Here is a 19,868-nt window from a genome sequence, read left to right on the forward strand (position 1 = left end):
CAACTCCTTTTCGGTCCACGATAGTTACGTCAAATTCTTGCAATAGCAGAATCCATCTAATCAACCTTGGCTTTGCTTCCGGTTTAGACATAAGGAACCTGATGGCTGCATGGTTAGTATGAATGACGACCTATGACATTAAGAGATATGATCTAAATTTATATAATGTAAACACAATTGCAAACAGTCCTTTCTTGGTTGTGGTGTAGGCTTGCTGTGGTTTAGTTAACATCCGACTGGCATAAGCGATAGGTTGAAATTTCTTATCATTTTTCTGCCCTAGCACCACTCCAACAGCGAAATTACTCGCGTCACACATCAACTTAAAGGGTTGATCCCATTTCGGTCCTACAAGGATTACAGTATGTATCATGGCATCCTTTAAACTCTGGAATGCCTTCATAGCATCTTTGTTTAATTCAAAAATGGCATCTTTTTCTAACAACTTAGTCAATGGCCTTGCGATTTTTGAGAAATCTTTTATGAACCTTCTGTAAAATCCTACATGTCCCAAGAAGCTTCTTAAAGATGTAACATTGTGCGGTAGTGGTAAGGTCTCAATAACTGCTGTTTTAGCCCTGTCGACTTCAATTCCCCTTTTTGAAATCTTATGCCCAAACACAACTCCTTCTGTAACCATGTAGTAGCATTTCTCCCATGATAAGGCTAAATTCATTTGCTGGCATCGTTCCAAAACTTTTTCCAAATTTCCAAGGCATTCTTCAAAAGTGTCTCCAAAAATTGTGAAATCGTCCATGAAAACTTCCATGAAATCGCCAATGAAATCTTCGAAAATAGCCAGCATGCATCGCATAAAGGTGGCGGGGGCGTTACAGAGACCAAATGGCATTCTCTTGTAGGCAAATGTACCAAACGGACAAGTGAACGTCGTTTTCTCTTGATCCTCCAAGGCTACTGGAATTTGAAAGTATCCACTCATTCCGTCCAAGAAACAGTAGTAGTCGTACCCGCTTACTCTTTCAATCATTTAATCTATGAAGGGCAATGGAAAGTGGTCTTTACGGGTGGCTTCGTTGAGCTTTCTATAGTCGATACAGACTCTCCATCCAGTTATCTTCCTCGTAGGGATTAACTCCTTGTTATCATTCTCGGTGACTGTAATTCCTCCTTTCTTTGGTACTACGTGAGTTGGACTGACCCATGTGCTGTCCGAAATAGGGTAGATCATTCCGACATCCATAAGTTTGATCACCTCGTTTTTCACGACTTCAAATGTATTCGGGTTAAGTCGACGCTGCGGTTGCGCCACAGGTTTGGATCCTTCTTCCAACAGAATTTTATGTGTGCAAATGGCCGGATTAATCCCTTTCAAGTCAGTCATTTTCCAACCTATAGCTTCCTTGTTTCTTTTCAGCACTGTTATCAGTTGTTCTTTCTGTCTTTCTGAAAGATCTGTAGCAATAACAACTGGTAATTCTTCCCCTGTTCCTAAATAGGCATACTCAAGATGAGCAGGTAGAGGTTTTAATTCTCCTTCATGCATTATTTCATCGTCTTCTTTCCTGTTCCCATTTTCATCATCATATTCCTCCTTTAATTCATCAAATTCATCCCCGTCATTTCCAACCATTTCCTCCGAGACTTCACCAACAGAGTTTTATTCTCAACAAATTCAGAAACACAATCATTATTAAGCAAATTAAAACGATCGACCTCTCGGTGTAAAGCAATATGTAAAGAATTAAGTTCATGCTCAAAAGTAATTTCATTATTACTCTTAGTACCTATGGGACATTCCCAATTGAAATCATGCCTCTTAGCTTTAGGTACTTCGCAAAGGTAATCAATTTCATCATGCACATAATCAACGTAAAAACATTCATCACCATCTAAAGGATATTTCATTATTTTAGTCACTTCGAAGCTAGCAGACTCGTCTCCTACACGGATAACGAGTTTGCCTTCTCCCACATCTATTAAAGCTTTAGTAGTCGCCAAGAAAGGTTTGCCCAAGATGAGAGGAATCTCCACATCTGGGTCCATATCTAGGATCACAAAGTCCACAGGAAAAATAAATTTATCAACTCGGACTAAAACGTCTTCCACTATACCCTAGGGTATTTGGTAGATCGGTCGGCTAACTGAATGCTCATGCGCGTGGGCTTAAGGGTTCCTAGATTAAACTGCCGATATAATGCAAAGGGCATTAGATTGATGCTAGCACCTAAGTCTTCCAAGGCTCTATTAAAAGTCGTTCCTCCTATATTACAAGGTATAGTAAAGCTTCCAGGATCTTTTAACTTTCTAGGCACATCCTTATGTAATATAGCAGAACATTCCTCTCCTAACACAACAGTAGCAGTTTCAGCTAATTTCTTTTTATTTGATAGAAGATCTTTAAGGAATTTGGCATACCTTGGCATTTCTCCAAGTGCGTCGATGAATGGCATATCAACGTGTAATTGGCGCAGCATTTGTAAGAATTTGTCGTATTTGGCGTTGTCGATATCGGTGCGGAATCTCTGAGGGAACGGAAGTTTTGCTTTTGGCACCGGCGGTGGTTCTTGCATGATTTCTTTCCCTTTCCAAGAAGGTTGTGGTTGTATTTCTTCCTTCCTGAGTTCTTCTTCAATTGTTTGCTCCGCTTGTGTTGAATTGGTGGTCTCTTCATTGTCCACTCTTGACTCTTCTGTTGGAATGGTTTGCGGAGGAGGTGGAACAATGTCTGGAAATGTTCTTCTGCTTCTCAATGTTACGGCATTTACATTCGTTTCTCCCTGAGATTGGATCATTTCCATGATTTTTGCGAGGGTGCTTTCAACCGTTTGGAGCGGTGAGAGTGTCTCGTGGCGTAGTTCTTGGATTTCTCCGAGCATCTCTTTAGTAATGGTTTCTTTAAGTCTGGCATTCTCCTCCCTCGTTTCTCGGATGAAATCATTTAGGCGTTGCTCGAGGGTGGTTTGGTGGCTTCCGGGTGAAAGAGGCTGCTCTGGAGAAGTAGAGGAATAAGCATACGTACAGGATCCGTCCACGTCCTAACCACGCGTGTGAGTCGGCGTGGAATTAATCCAGTGAGCTCCCATGCCGGCGCACACGCGTCTGGATCTCGTGGCAGGATCACAGCTCGCAAAAATTTCAGAATTTTGATGTTTTGGCTCGTCGAAATGCATTTGAGGGTAATGAGGAGGTATCTCGGAAGTAGGATATCTCTGAGGTTGAAAATGTTGTGTTACGTATGCTTTGTTCATGATAATAAGTTGGTGGAGGAGGTAGTGAGTATGGGAAAGAAGGTGGGTAAGGAAAATGATAGTTATGATAGTATTGAGGTGGTGGGCATAAAGGTTGGGGCTGTGAAAGGTAGTAGGGATTTCTTCCGTATGGTATGTGACCATGATAAGCTTGCTCATTAGGTGGAGGTGGATCCATGATTCTATCAAAGAATTCCTGCAATCAAATTTTCAGGCGAAGAATCGGAGCACAAGAGGTAGCTCCCTTCACAGATTAGCTCAAATAATGTGTGGTTGGGTGCAGAAGTGTAATTAGCGATAATAATAAGACAAAAGAAAAGAAAGTAAACAAGTTATCCAAATGACTCAAGATAGCAAAACTTTAAATTCACCGTTTGCCATCCCCGGCAACGGCGCCATTTTTGATTAGGATTGTTCGTATGGGTGAGTGGATGGTTAAGGTATGGAGGGTGTTAAAACGAAGAGTCATAAACTCCCCGAGTGTCGTATCTCTCGCGGATGACAAATTGGAGAATATACGGCTTTGCTACCTTGGTTGGTTTGAATAACATTAAAATGGATCATGTGGATTTTGGTAAAAAGGAGATATTAAGAGGGCAAAGGTTAATGAAATGAAGAGGTAAACAAAGGGAAATAGAGGCGGATGGGGCGAAGATATCATGGAGATTGGTTAGAATGTGTAAGGTAGAGTATTGATTTCTATTGAGTCATGATTGAAGGAGCTTAAAACATAGTCTTGAGTGACGTCACACTCAAGCTCCCAATCCTCAGTCGGTTGGGGAATTTTATCAAACACCTTGTCTACAAGTTCCCTCCGGATCTCAATTTTATCAAACACCTTGTCTACAAGTTCCCTCCGGATCTCATCTTCTCAGATTGAGATGTCTACAAGTTCCCTCCGGATCTCATCTTCTCAGATTGAGAGGTCTACAAGTTCCCTCCGGATCTCATCTTCTCAGATTGAGAGCTCTACAAGTTCCCTCCGGATCTCATCTTCTCAGATTGAGAGCAGGAGATGTGGGTATTGGGCTACATCTCTTTGCGATATCTCGCCAAAGAGATGATCCTACACTCTTGGAGAGATCGGGGCCCTCGATCCAACAAGATCATACAAGACATACTCACAAATTCAATATTCCCCAAAGAAATCAAACTCATAATAAATTAGATCATGAACACCAATCATCCATTCAATCTAGCCCCTATCCTAGGGATTAGCCTCTCATAGGCTTTAACAACATCAAAGCATCAAAATAGAAAAGCATATCTACAAGATCAATATATAAAGTAAACAACTTTAAGGAAAAAGGAAAAGTAAGAGGAAGCCAAAGAGAAAACAAATCTTTAATGAAAGAAGTTACCCAAAAGATCTTCAAAGCTATGGAGATCTAGTTCTCTTCTCCAAGGAGCTCCTCCTTCTCCCCTAATCCTCCCTAAACCTAACCTAAAATGTAGAATAGAAAAATGTGACAAAAGACTCCCTAAACCTAGCTGAAATGTCCCTTAAATACTAAAACATCGCGCAGGTTTTCTGGTGCCGTCCCACGTCTGCCACACGCGTGTGGACTGGCGTGGACAGCTACTGGAATAATTCCACGCCAGCTCACACGCGTGTGAGGCTCGTGGGCGTGGTTTCATCATTTTCGTTTCCTTTTGTTGTTTCCGGTTTGGTCTTTGTGTATTCCCCTGTGGATTGATTCTTCCTTTGAACGATTTATGCTCTCTTTTGGTTGATTTCAGCCTTCATTCCTATGGGAATTCTACAAAACACTCCACTCAACTTAATAAGTTATAGAAAAATTGGTACTTTTGGCGTCTATCAATGAGTTTAGTGGTCTTGGTAGATAGTGTAGGGAATTTCACCCACTCAACTCCGAACACCTACAAATTTCTTGATCAATTGACAATGAGAGAACGAACTATCCTTGGTGCTTATATGATTAGAGTTTAGGAAAGTGTGCTTGCTTGAGGACAAGCAAGATCTAAGTGTGGAAACTTTGATAAGCACCAAGAATAGCCTATTTTAAGGGTCGTTTACGGGCTAGAATTGTATAGTAGTTTATTACCCATTTCATAAGGATTTCATGCATTTAGACTCAGATGTGACCAAAAACCACTAACACGATCATGGAAGATGTTTTTAAGGTATTCTACAGCCAAAGGGAGGACTTAAGGCCAAAGCTAAGCAGAAAATGAAGAAACCATGAAGCAGGAGCCTCCCACGCAGCCTCACACGCGTGTGGAGGGGCGTGGAAACATCCCAGTAGCTCCCCACGCCCTCCACCACGCGTGGCGATAATCGTCGAAGCCTCAAGGCTCGACGCGTCGAGCCCCTGGCTCGACGCGTCGAGAGTGTGCTGTAGCATTTTCTCGGAAAATCCTTGAGGGCTCGACGCGTCGAGCGCCCTGTGTCACCCTAAAATTCTGCTGCGCAGAAATTGTCTATCTTGCCCCTATTTTGTTCCCCCTATATAAGGATCATTATCCCAAACCCTAGGTAGTAGATATTAGTAGATAAAAGCATATTTTAGCATACAATAGCATAGATTAGGTTTTCTTAGGGATTTTCTCCCCTCTTGGGGGAAATTCCTCTTCTCCTAGATTAGATTAGCTTCAAGGGCAAGNCAAACACCTTGTCTACAAGTTCCCTCCGGATCTCATCTTCTCAGATTGAGAGCAGGAGATGTGGGTATTGGGCTACATCTCTTTGCGATATCTCGCCAAAGAGATGATCCTACACTCTTGGAGAGATCGGGGCCCTCGATCCAACAAGATCATACAAGACATACTCACAAATTCAATATTCCCCAAAGAAATCAAACTCATAATAAATTAGATCATGAACACCAATCATCCATTCAATCTAGCCCCTATCCTAGGGATTAGCCTCTCATAGGCTTTAACAACATCAAAGCATCAAAATAGAAAAGCATATCTACAAGATCAATATATAAAGTAAACAACTTTAAGGAAAAAGGAAAAGTAAGAGGAAGCCAAAGAGAAAACAAATCTTTAATGAAAGAAGTTACCCAAAAGATCTTCAAAGCTATGGAGATCTAGTTCTCTTCTCCAAGGAGCTCCTCCTTCTCCCCTAATCCTCCCTAAACCTAACCTAAAATGTAGAATAGAAAAATGTGACAAAAGACTCCCTAAACCTAGCTGAAATGTCCCTTAAATACTAAAACATCGCGCAGGTTTTCTGGTGCCGTCCCACGTCTGCCACACGCGTGTGGACTGGCGTGGACAGCTACTGGAATAATTCCACGCCAGCTCACACGCGTGTGAGGCTCGTGGGCGTGGTTTCATCATTTTCGTTTCCTTTTGTTGTTTCCGGTTTGGTCTTTGTGTATTCCCCTGTGGATTGATTCTTCCTTTGAACGATTTATGCTCTCTTTTGGTTGATTTCAGCCTTCATTCCTATGGGAATTCTACAAAACACTCCACTCAACTTAATAAGTTATAGAAAAATTGGTACTTTTGGCGTCTATCAATGAGTTTAGTGGTCTTGGTAGATAGTGTAGGGAATTTCACCCACTCAACTCCGAACACCTACAAATTTCTTGATCAATTGACAATGAGAGAACGAACTATCCTTGGTGCTTATATGATTAGAGTTTAGGAAAGTGTGCTTGCTTGAGGACAAGCAAGATCTAAGTGTGGAAACTTTGATAAGCACCAAGAATAGCCTATTTTAAGGGTCGTTTACGGGCTAGAATTGTATAGTAGTTTATTACCCATTTCATAAGGATTTCATGCATTTAGACTCAGATGTGACCAAAAACCACTAACACGATCATGGAAGATGTTTTTAAGGTATTCTACAGCCAAAGGGAGGACTTAAGGCCAAAGCTAAGCAGAAAATGAAGAAACCATGAAGCAGGAGCCTCCCACGCAGCCTCACACGCGTGTGGAGGGGCGTGGAAACATCCCAGTAGCTCCCCACGCCCTCCACCACGCGTGGCGATAATCGTCGAAGCCTCAAGGCTCGACGCGTCGAGCCCCTGGCTCGACGCGTCGAGAGTGTGCTGTAGCATTTTCTCGGAAAATCCTTGAGGGCTCGACGCGTCGAGCGCCCTGTGTCACCCTAAAATTCTGCTGCGCAGAAATTGTCTATCTTGCCCCTATTTTGTTCCCCCTATATAAGGATCATTATCCCAAACCCTAGGTAGTAGATATTAGTAGATAAAAGCATATTTTAGCATACAATAGCATAGATTAGGTTTTCTTAGGGATTTTCTCCCCTCTTGGGGGAAATTCCTCTTCTCCTAGATTAGATTAGCTTCAAGGGCAAGGAGGAAGATTGGAATTTCAAAGACAAAGTGTAAAAGACTCCCCTCTTGAGGGTGGTAACTATTCTATCCATTTCTTAATCTAATATTTGCTTCTTTGAGATTTCATATCTTTTTCTTATTTCTTTAGTATGCTAGAGTAGAGTAGAAATGGGGTTGGTGGCCCCAAGGTTAATCTATGTGGATGTTTGATATAAATTGCTAGATTAAATGTGAGCTTTTTGATTGTTGGATGATGATCTTGTGTGGATGATGTTTATTGATGCTTTGTGCCTAAGTGTGGCCACATTAGGTAGCAAACCCAAAGGAAGTGAGTGTGTGCGCGATAGCGGCCACTCACGAGCCTAACTCACCCACATCTCCGCCCTTAGTCTGAAAGGACGAGGTCCGAGAGGAGTGGTAGACAAGGTGTTCGATGAAATGCCCCAACCGAATGAGGATGTGGGAGTCCAAAGTATAACGCCACTTGGTAAAGTGCCACGAACTCCCTAGTCTATTCCACATCTCTAGCTCACGAAACCATACGAATATAGTCCACATAGAGAAACCTAAGGCCCCGATCTCCATCTTTATATTTTGTTTACACAACCACTATCAACCTTTTTACCTTCTTACCAATGAATCCAACCCTTGGCAAATCTCGTAACTCTTTTCCTTCAACCTCCTAGATGCAAACACACTAATTCGATTCCCATTCGCCATCCTTGAGAGACACGACACTCGGGGAGTCTTGACTCTTCGTTTTACCACCTTCACATTCACTCCCACTAAATCCACAGCATCACTAATTTTTGCATAGGGAAAGCTATGATATATTTATAGTGAAATTTTATTATTAATATCTTTTTTCATTTGGCTTGATTCCTGTGCCAATTAGTAACATTAGTAACATAATATTAATAACATATTTCCGTGTGTAATATTTATTTCCTTTTTCATTCATAAAAAAAGATTATAATATTCATTTCCATATAATTAATAAGTAATATAATTATAAAAATATAATTGCCAATTATATTTCCAATGAAATATTAATATATTAATTTTCTTTTTCCTTCATAAATATTAATATGATTAATATAATTATAATAATTTAATTGTTGAAATAAATTCATTTCCTTTTTCGTTCAATTTTCAATCAAATATTAATATTAATTTACTTTTTCAAATAGCCTAAATTCTGTGCTGTTTAATTTTTAGTTAATTATTTTTTTAATATTCTTTTTTTTAAACTATAATTTCACCTTTGAACATTGTATGAATAAACGAATAAAACAACTGCATATTCAAAGTAATGTAAAACCATGAAATGTTAAGATTTAAACAAATCACACAAATTTAAAATTTGAAATCTTTAATGCACAAAAACATAAATGTCTTAGGATTTCAACAAGAAAATATTTTATTAATTGCTTCTCAACTTTCACATCTCTTATAGATATACTATCCTTTGCATCACATTGCTTATTAGGCTCTAAATATCTGCATTTGTAATTAAAGGATCAAGAGAGCTGGAAATATAAGATTTCAAATATAAAAGAATATTTAAAAACAATCAATTAAAAAAAGAATAGTTAATACTTAGAATAAAAGTTGTAGTTATTTGACAAATTAGCTTACATTTAAGCAATTGAAGCTACCAACAATTAACCACAACGCTTGTAATTGCAAAATATAAGAACAAGCAATGAATGTAACAAAAAAAAATCAAAAAAAAAAAAAGAAGATAAGATAAGATAAAAACAGTAAATATGTCCCACTTCTATGGAGAAGCTGGGTGGTTCTTTCTATGTACATTGATGCTTTTCACAAACGAAAAACAACATAACTAAGAGAGATGAAAATTGGTGGTGCAGGTGGTTGACTGGGTTTCTTCTTGTATTTATAGCCATAAACATAGAGAGACAGAGCTATTATATATGAATGGAAAACCTCTATTATATTATATTCCATACATATTTGAATTCCATATATATTATATTTCAATACCTATTTGTTTACAAATTACATTTGTTTATTACCAATTACCAATTATTACCAATCTATAATTGGTAATTGGTAATAAATAAATGGAATTGTAAACAAATATGTATTGGAATATAATATATATGGAATTTAAATATGTATGTAATTAATATAATGGAGTCCATTCATATGTTTTCACCATTAACGTAATAATAGCACTTTTTTGGTAATAATTGGTAATTGTTATTAAATAAATGAAATTGTAAACAAATAGGTATTGGAATATAATATATATGGAATTCAATTATAATTAATAGAATTTCATACAATTATAGCTATTTGTTTATTACCAATTATAACTAATATATTTGAGCGGGGAAATTTGGGAGGAGGATGTTTTTATATATTATTATATAGATATATAGATTATATAGATTATATAGATATAAATTTAGACCATGATCCTTAACCCAATACTTATATGGTGGACCACGGTCCACAAAGCATTGTGGACCGTGGTCCTAAAACGCCGCCGTTTCATTTACTAAATGAAACGACGGCCGTTTACTCCGTCCCACGACGTCAACCCGTCGTGGGACATTTGATATTATTTTTTTTTAATAAAATACGAAAAGAACGGGAAAAGGCATCATTTGTCCTCTCCACTCTCCCACTTTCTTTTTGTTAGGAACATCATGTAATAGGTTTTGATGATACCAACTGTTAAGTAAGAATCCCCAAGTCTCGATACATAGGCAAAACAATGTAAGTTCGATAAGTAAACTAAGAGCGAAAATACAACCGGGTAATTTGAGCTCAACTCGGGAAATATTTAAGCTTAAGGTAAACTTGTTTGAACAACTTAGAAGTTTTCGTGTTGTAAGCAAACAGATAGATCAGAAGCAGGCACGAGACAACTCTGGAGGAATAAGGGTCTACGAGACATCAACTAAGTCTCGAGACACAAGCCAAGTTCGAGAGGTAAGGACCTCTCGATATACCTATCGAGTTCGAGACGTAAAGAATATTCGAGAGATAGACCTCTCGATACATGGGATTGAAACATCAAGTGGTCGAGACATCTTTTATGGTCTCGATAAACCGGCACTTCTCCAAGAGGCTGAATGTTAGTCAACATGTGCAGATAAAATACTCTGAGTTTGGAGAAGAAGAATATCATGGAGATAAAATATTGAAGAGGTGCTGAGCGGGAGGTTTCAAAATAGACGGAAGTGGATGACACGTCAGATTTCCACCACAAANAAAAGGGGATAACATTTCCGCTGCGCATAAAACTTTGTCTTCACCTCGTGAGGCATTGAACCTAAACATCCTAAGTTCAATACACACGAGAGGTCGAAAAGATTTGCAAAATCTTATACAAGTCTATTCACCCCCCCCTCTAGACTTGTACCCCATCCCCTTGGGACCAACACTTTTCAAACAAGCAAAAGACTTACCATCTTCTCCAAAAAGCAACAGTGCTCTTCTCTTCTTCTGCCATTGTCGACCATTTTCATCACCATTGTCGACACATTTTCAACCATTGTTGCAGTCTAAAAGCTTCAATACAGGTAAACATCTTGTTATGAATCAAACAAACACATTGTTATGTACCATGCATGAGCTAAGAGTTTATTTTCAGTTTTTTTACATCCATTACAACGCATGCACTGAAATGAAAAAGGCATATAACAAAAATACATATATTATTCTCAAATGTGAAAAAGAAATCACGTGTATCATTCAAAAAACTGTATATTACTTGAAATGATACTAATCTTTCAAAACGATGAAATCACATGGTTTATAAAATGGAACTAGTTGTATGAAAACACATGAATCGTCAAAATATTCTGTTGTATTTTCAAAATGAAACTAAAGGTTTGTCTAAAAGAAACTAGTGGTTTGTTTAAATGAAACTGTAGGTTTGTCAAAAAGAAACTGTATGTTTGTAAAATATAACAGTTTAGATGGTGTCCTGTTATGCCCTAAAAATTATTAAATGAAAATATAGAGTAATTGAAAAGATACTGTAGTGTTTTGGGAAAGAACCTACATTGTTCATAACATGAATCTCATGAAGTGCAACTATAGTGTTTGCAATAAGAAACTGTAATGTAATTTAAAAGAAACTACAGTGTTTGGTAAAGGAAAGTGCTGTATTTTCAAAAAGAAACTATATTCTTTTTAAGTATATTGTTTCTCCATAATTCCTAAAAATATTAAATGAAACTATAGAGTAATTAAAATGATAATGTAGTGTTCATGAACTGAAACTGAAGGGTTTATTAACTAGAACTGACAATGTGGTGTCAAATATTCCACTGCAATTCCATTTGAAACTACAGATAAATGAAAAAGAAACTGTAATGTTTTTCAAAAGTAACTGTAGTGTTTGGTAAAGGAAAGTGTTGTATTTTCAAAAAGAAACTATATTCTTTTTAAGTATATTATTTCTCCATAAGTCCTAAAAATCTTAAATGAAACTATAGAGTAACTGAAATAATAATGTAGTGTTCATGAACTGAAACTGAAGGGTTTATTAACTAGAACTGACAATGTGGTGCCAAATATTCCACTGCAATTCCATTTGAAACTACAGTTAAATGAAAATGAAACTGTAGTGTTTTTCAAAAGTAACTGTAGTGTTTTGTAAAAGAAACTGTATGGTGTATCAGAATAGGGGGCTGTGTGGAGAGAAAACTATGAAATCTATGAAAAGAAATTTATGAACTGTATGAACACAAAACATTATGAACATAAAACAATGAAATCTACCTGGTTATAATAATCATTGTTAATTTGTGACCTTGTTTGCAGGGCAGAAATGAAGAAGACAACAGCAACACAGAAAAAAACCAAAGAAGCCGATACCGAAACAGAAATGCCAGAGCAGCCAAAAACCAGGGGTAGTGAAGCTGGTGCTAAGCGCAAGGCTGAAAAACAAAAACTCCCAAGGCAGCCAAAAACAAAAAAATCAAAAACAACTCCAGAGAAGTCAATGATTCCTAACCTTGAATACCTGCAAACCCGGATGTCACCAAAGTACTTTAGGGAACTCTTATCTTCACTAAACCCTGCACAACAACAAGCAGTTCAAGACATCGGTTTTGGATCAATGCTGACAATGACAGTTTTTGATTGGGACAGTAGGTTAACAAGATACCTAATCCAGAAGTTTGATCCCTATAGATGTTCATTAGATTTACAGGGCGATCAAATGAGGATTTCTGCTGATGATGTGTATAGCACAATGGAGCTCCCAAATGGACAAGACCCTGTCATTGAAGCTACTTCAGAAACTGAACCAGTAGAGTATGTTGATCTTTTGACTGAATGGAGGCAAAGATGGGAAATAACAAAAGGTTCACCACTCACAAGACGCATGCCAGCAAAGATGATTAAAAGAGGAGATAGTGGAGATTGGTTCAAACGGGATTTTGTTATCCTATTGGTGTCCAGCATACTCAAAGGGAACCAAAGTAGGAATGCAGCGTACAAGGTCTTATACTCGCTGAATGATGTTTCAAAAATTAAAGACTTGAACTGGTGCGAGTACACTTTCAAATCTTTGATTGACTCTGTTGAAGCTTGGAAAAAGAAGCCGAATGCATTCTTCTCTGGCCCTGCACTGTTTCTGATGGTAATAATTTAAACCATATATTTATAATATTTCTCTTATTGTCCTACATACTAGAAAAATGAAATTTAACTTGTACTGACTAATATTCTTATTGTTTCAAACACAGTTGACATACCTTGACCGTTTAGAATTCAAAGGCAAAAAGATACAAAGGACAACTCCTGCAATAACAGCGTGGAATGAAGAAAAATTAAAGGAAAGGATAAAGTCAGAGATATTATCTGGACAATTTGGAAGGGGAAAGGTAATCCCACGATTTGAACGGAAAGAAGAACAGGTACATGAGAAGATTGATGAGAATGTCCAAGATGAATTGTCTGATGAGTCTTTAAAGAAGGTCACTTCTGTCTTGAGGAAGATGGCTGACACAGTGGTTGAATTTGCTGAGGTAATAGCTGAGATTGGCAACACCAGGACTGGAGGTGGAATAATCAAGAAAACATTTGAAAATATTACTGAAATGATCAACGGTGTGTCCTGTTCTCAACCTCCACAACAACAAGGTCTACTAGATGATGATGACATCTTCAATCAACAGAGCTTTCTTGATGCAGTCAGTGCTCTTGAGCAAGCATTCTTACAGACAAGGAAAAATTACCCAGCTCAGCCGACACAGCCTACAACTTCACAATCACAACAACAATTCAAACACCATCTTTTGACCTTGGAGTGCCCTCTCCTCAACCTGCTGCAATGGAACAACCCCAAGATAAGTTTGATTCTAATGAACAACAAAATATTGCAAGAGATCTTGAAGAAGATAGTGAGAATACCATTTCTGATGAACAACAGTTGGACACAACCCCAGCAGACAACACAATGAAAGAACTCTTTGATAGGTATGCTCAATCCTTTTATATATACACAAATTTTAACACTTACTATTTGCATGATATCAAAATGAAATTATAGTCTAACTTAAAGGATAATGTAGTGTTCATGAAAAGACAGTGAAGTGTCTATAAAATGTAACTAAACAGCATGTCTAACATATTTATTCTATGTTGACAATTGAACATATAATTGAATAGAAATGATAGTGAGGTCATTATGAAAAAGTAACTGCAGTGTATGTTAACTGAAATTGACCAGCATGCCTACTCTATGTTGTATGAGATCTGATAGGAACTATAGTTGTAATAAACAGATAGTGAAGTGTTTGTGAAAATAAACTGCAGTGTATATAAACTGAAACTGACTAGAATGCCTACTCTATGTTGTATGAGACCTAATAGGAACTATAGTTTTAATAAACTGATACTGAAGTGTTTGTGAAAAGAAACTGCAGTGTGTATCAACTAAAACTGAACAGCATGCCTACTCTATGTTGTATGAGATCTTATAGGAATTATAGTTGTAATAAACAGATAGTGAAGTGTTTGTGAAAAGAAACTGCAGTGTATATAAACTGAAACTGAACAGCATGCCTACTCTGTGTTGTATGAGATCTGATAGGAAATATAGTTGTAATAAACAGATAGTGAAGTGTTTGTGAAAAGAAACTGCAGTGTATATAAACTGAAACTGACCAGCATGACTCACAGATTATATATTTAAACAATTAAACTGCAGTTTGATTGCTGAACCTGATGATGATGACCACTCTGAGCAAGTAGTGGCTGAAAGGACCCGAAGTTTTAAAAATCTACCAATGAATCTGAGATCACCTTTTTGGACCAAGAACGATGAAATTTTGAAGAAAGTCGGACCAAAAGAAAAGCTGATATCTGATTATGCCTTCCTTGACCCAACAAAAGAACGGCCTTTGACGTATGAAAGACACTCATCTTATATTATTATCTCCATATTTTTGCCTAACTAACTTAAATATCTATACATGTTCTTTTTGCAGTGAACAACTGTTTGAGTATGCGGGATATTACTTGAATAGAGAAACATTTCAATCTATGAGAGCCGGAGAGCTAGAAAGTGTTATTGTAGATGTTTGGTGTCTACGACTAAATCAGCTGGATCTCAACAGACGGGTTGATAAGCCCAAGCGAATATTCTTCTCAACCCAGACTTTTGTAAGCAACACCACTTTTTTACATTATGCTTAATTTTTATAATTAACATCCTATAACATAAAATAAATTTTTACAGCTCCAACTAGACAGCCCAACAAATTGGGAAAGGGGTGAGAATACAGAACAAAGCTCCTACCAGATAGACTTTGAGCAGTGCTTAGACACTGAAATAAACAACGTCGGAAAGTTGGACATAAGTGATGCTCAGCTGGTAAATAATGTCCTATGCAAAAAAAATATTGTACTTAGAATTAAACAAACTACTAACATTTTATTAATTGTTAACAGATATTCTTTGGCATATTCCGACATCATCACTTCTACATAATGTGCTACAATTTCACAACGTCAATGCTTGAAATCATTGACAACAGGCCCCTTCCAAAAGGAATGAGAATTCAACAGAAGTATGCTGACAGTCCAAAAGTACTGGTAAGTATTCTAATTACCTATTCCATTCACAAAATACTTTAGTTTAATTTGATAAAGTGTCATATAGTCTTATATGTGGTTCATTATGAAACTGTGTAAAAAGAAATATATTATTCATCAAGTGATACTATAGTATATGCAAAAAGAAACTATAATGTATTTGAAAAGAAACTGTAGTGTATGGTAAAGGAAACTGATATATATTCAAAACAGAAATGAATTCATGAGAAATTCGAATGAATAATTCAATCTGACACTCTAATTATGAATATATGATGCATATCTAACTAGTTTTAATTTGCAGAGCACTGCATTTGCAGAGTATTTGATAAAAAGAGGACATACCAGTCTAGCTGAGAAGATAACGAAACTGCCCGTGGAGTTGGTAAAAATGAATTGGAGAACAGCTGATAACAGGACTGATTGTGGATTGTATTGCATGCGCCACATGGAGACCTACATGGGAAATCCACAATGGAAATGTGGTTTAACTCCCAAAAACCCAAATGTAAGTTTACATAGAACTTTAAACATTTATACTGCTCATTCAATTATAAAAATTTAAATAACAAACAATTAACACTAATATAGGACCCATATTTGGCATCACTACGAGCATTGTACACATCAAGGATCATCATGATGCCCGTGAATGTTCACAAAGCAAATGTCATAAGGAATGCCGAAGAATACTTTATTGGAAAAAGGCTCTTACAGTGACTCTGAATTTGAATGTAAGGATAAATGCACCACCTGACAATGTTTTGTTCTGTTTGTTTGTGAAGCCAAGGTAGCTTTAGACAACGTTTATTATGCAGGTTTTAATCATCATAGTTTTTGCTAAAAATACTTTTATGTTTTTGACTTATCATGTTAATATATATCAATGGAATATTATTCCTGAAATGCTACATTTCCATTCACAAAATACTTTAGTTCAATTTCATAAAGTATCATATATTCTTATATGTGATTCATCAACTGAAACTATATTATATGCACTAAGAAACTGGAATGTATTCGAAAAGAAACTGTAGTGTCTGATAAAGGAAACTGATATATATTCAAAACAAAAAAGTGTAGTATTCATGAAAAGGAACTACAGTGTCCGTGAAAGGAAAGTGTAGTGTTTACCAACGGATACTGTCAAATGTGAAAAAGAAATCACGTGTATCATTCAAAAAACTGTATATTACTTGAAATGATACTAATCTTTCAAAACGATGAAATCACATGGTTTATAAAATCGAACTAGCTGTATGAAAACACATGAATCGTCAAAATATTCTGTTGTATTTTCAAAATGAAACTAAAGGTTTGCCTAAAAGAAACTAGTGGTTTGTCTAAATGAAACTGTAGGTTTGTCAAAACGAAACTGTATGTTTGTAAAATATAACAGTTTAGATGGTGTCCTGTTATGCCCTAAAAATTATTAAATGAAAATATAGAGTAATTGAAAAGATACTGTAGTGTTTTGGTAAAGAACCTACATTGTTCATAAAATGAATCTGATAAAGTGGAACTATAGTGTTTGCAATAAGAAACTGTAATGCAATTTAAAAGAAACTGCAGTGTTTGGTAAAGGAAAGTGTTGTATTTTCAAAAAGAAACTATATTCTTTTTAAGTATATTGTTTCTCCATAATTCCTAAAAATCTTATATGAAACTATAGAGTAACTGAAATGATAATGTAGTGTTCATGAACCGAAACTGAAGGGTTTATTAACTAGAACTGACAATGTGGTGACAAATATTCCACTGCAATTCCAGTTGAAACTACAGCTAAATGAAAAAGAAACTGTAGTGTTTTTCAAAAGTAACTGTAGTGTTTGATAAAGGAAAGTGCTGTATTTTCAAAAAGAAACTATATTCTTTTTAAGTACGTTCATTTGGATTAAAATGAACCAACTTTGAGCTACTACCACTAGACGGATGGACCAAATATCCACTACCCACCATACTAGAAACAGATTCTCGCACAGAGGACTGCACAGCCGCCTTTGTATTCAACTCGACATACTTTGAATAATTCTTTCGTCCTCTTGCATATTTATACTTCTTTTCTATTGTGCTAATCAACCATTTGTTGCGTTCACCTTTTGGCCTACTACGTGATGGATTTTGTATAACACCATCTGTGGTTTGTTCACCATCTTCAAAGAAAATAGGACCAATTTCAGCTTCAATCTTCATCTTGGCATTTTAAAAGGCATCTTCACATGCTTCCCGAGCTTTAGAATTGTCTTGACTAGATAAAACCAACCGCTGAAACTTTCTACCAATTTGTATAACCCAACCACTTGAAGCAACACCACAAACATTCTCTACTGTCCGGTCTTCAACAACCCTTTTAGTCCATCTTTTAAGAATATACTTATCAGGGATTGTTGCAACACAGTGAATATTTAAAATGCGAAGAGAATGAGAGCACAAAATCCCCATCTCTGAAAACAACCTGCAACTACATGATATATCCAAGTCCTTAACACTAAAACAAACCTCATGACGAATCAAATCAACATCAGGACGCCAAACATGATATTTCATTACCTCACCACTGACCCCCACCAAATCTTGATGGCATGAAGAACCTTTCAAGAATTGTTCCTCAAATAAAAAGTATATCACAATAGTGTAAACTTCTCTAGCATGTGAAAGTAACTTCACGTAATTCATAGCGATTGATGGCAAACCTTGAGAACAGCGAACATCTTCACCACTCTCCCTGCTCCTCCACTCAGAAATCACACTAACAAATGAATTATAAAAATCACACAATCCAGCTGTTTTTGAAAGTCTTCTAGAAATTGAATGATTAGTAGACTCACTCCTTTGCGAGGATAAAATACCACCAGAGAAATACTGTTTGCTAAAAGCAGGACACCACTTCTCCCTAATATTATATAATCTATCTAACCAAACATTCTTATGAATATTATAGTCAGTCACCATCCTGAAAAAATATAACATAAAAGATAAATTGTAAGAGCAAAAAAGACAAAACAAAAATTTCATATGTACAACTGATTTGGGTACCATATTTGTAAGTAGGGAGGGTGTGGGGTATGCCGAATAAATCCAGTTGAGCTCTACAAACAAATAGGATCTACAACTAATAAACAAAAACAAACTGAAAATTCGATAATAAATATATAAATAAATAAATAAACATTGACATGATATCATTTTGTCAAACCCCAAATATCATTCTCTCTTAACAGTACTATCATTTCATAAACAAAGCCAACTCATACAATGTATGGGGAAAAACATAAAAACACAGACACTGACACAGTATCCTTTCATCAAAACAGCAGTTTCATTCACTCAAGCCTGCACTGTCCTTCTATAAATAAAACAAAATCATTCCAATTACAGTAGAAAACAAATATAGTCAAAACTGCATACTATCATTTGATCAAAACCATAGTATCAGTTAATCAAAACAGCATTATCATTATATAAACAAAGCAAAATCTGATGATGAAAGTTGCAAAAAATACCTATTCCAGTAAAATTCAAATTCAGCTTCTGTATCACTATACTTTAACAGAAAATTAAATAACTCTATGAAACCCTTTTGCATTCTCAATCCTTTGATGTGCTTTTTTGAATTCTCCCCAATGTACCAAATACATAGCCTATGTTTTGAATTTGGAAATACTTGCATGATTGCAGCAGCCATGGCAGAACACTGATCAGTCATTATTGTTTGTGGTTGCCTACCATCCATTGACTGTAGAAACGTTTTGAACAGCCACACAAAAGATTCGGTCCTCTCATTCAATAAAAAGCCACAACCAAACATCACATTCATACAATGGTGGTTCATACCTACAAATGGATTACAAATCATATCATACCTATTGGTACGGTATGTTGTATCATGTACCACCAAATCACCAAACAACAAATAATCCGACTTCATTCAATTGTCTCTTCCGAAAAATCTCAATCAAAGTGTTAGAGTCAGTCCCATCTAAATGCTTCGCCGAATCTAACAACATTGTGTTATAAGCATCCCTGGCAGTAAATCCAACAAATGGTGAACCTCCAGACTGATGTTTTAAAAACCGAATACCATCAGATAATGGAACTCCACTCCTCTTCATATCTTTAAGGTATGTCAACTGATCAACAGAAACATTCCTATGCGACCTAAGCATATAGCTTGCAGATGCCGGACACAACTCATGGTTGTGCTCCTTTACATGTTTTGTAACTACCCACTTCCCACTTGAATCTAAGTCAAATTGACACATTGCATCACATCCAGTCCGAGTATCTATCTTTGTATAAC

General features: G+C 36.6%; 1 protein-coding gene across 1 annotated transcript; it reads right to left on the minus strand.

Moving 5' to 3' along the window:
• Window positions 1–17,770: 17,770 nt before the first annotated feature.
• LOC115995942 (protein FAR1-RELATED SEQUENCE 7-like) lies at window positions 17,771–19,274 on the minus strand. The gene is made up of 2 exons (XM_031235090.1): window positions 19,072–19,274; window positions 17,771–18,521 (listed from the first exon to the last, which is right to left on the minus strand). The coding sequence occupies exons 1-2, from the start codon at window positions 19,272–19,274 to the stop codon at window positions 17,771–17,773; spliced, it is 954 nt and encodes a 317-aa protein (XP_031090950.1).
• Window positions 19,275–19,868: the final 594 nt, after the last annotated feature.

This window comes from Ipomoea triloba, chromosome 11 (assembly GCF_003576645.1).
Source record: "Ipomoea triloba cultivar NCNSP0323 chromosome 11, ASM357664v1".
Lineage (NCBI taxonomy): Eukaryota > Viridiplantae > Streptophyta > Magnoliopsida > Solanales > Convolvulaceae > Ipomoea > Ipomoea triloba.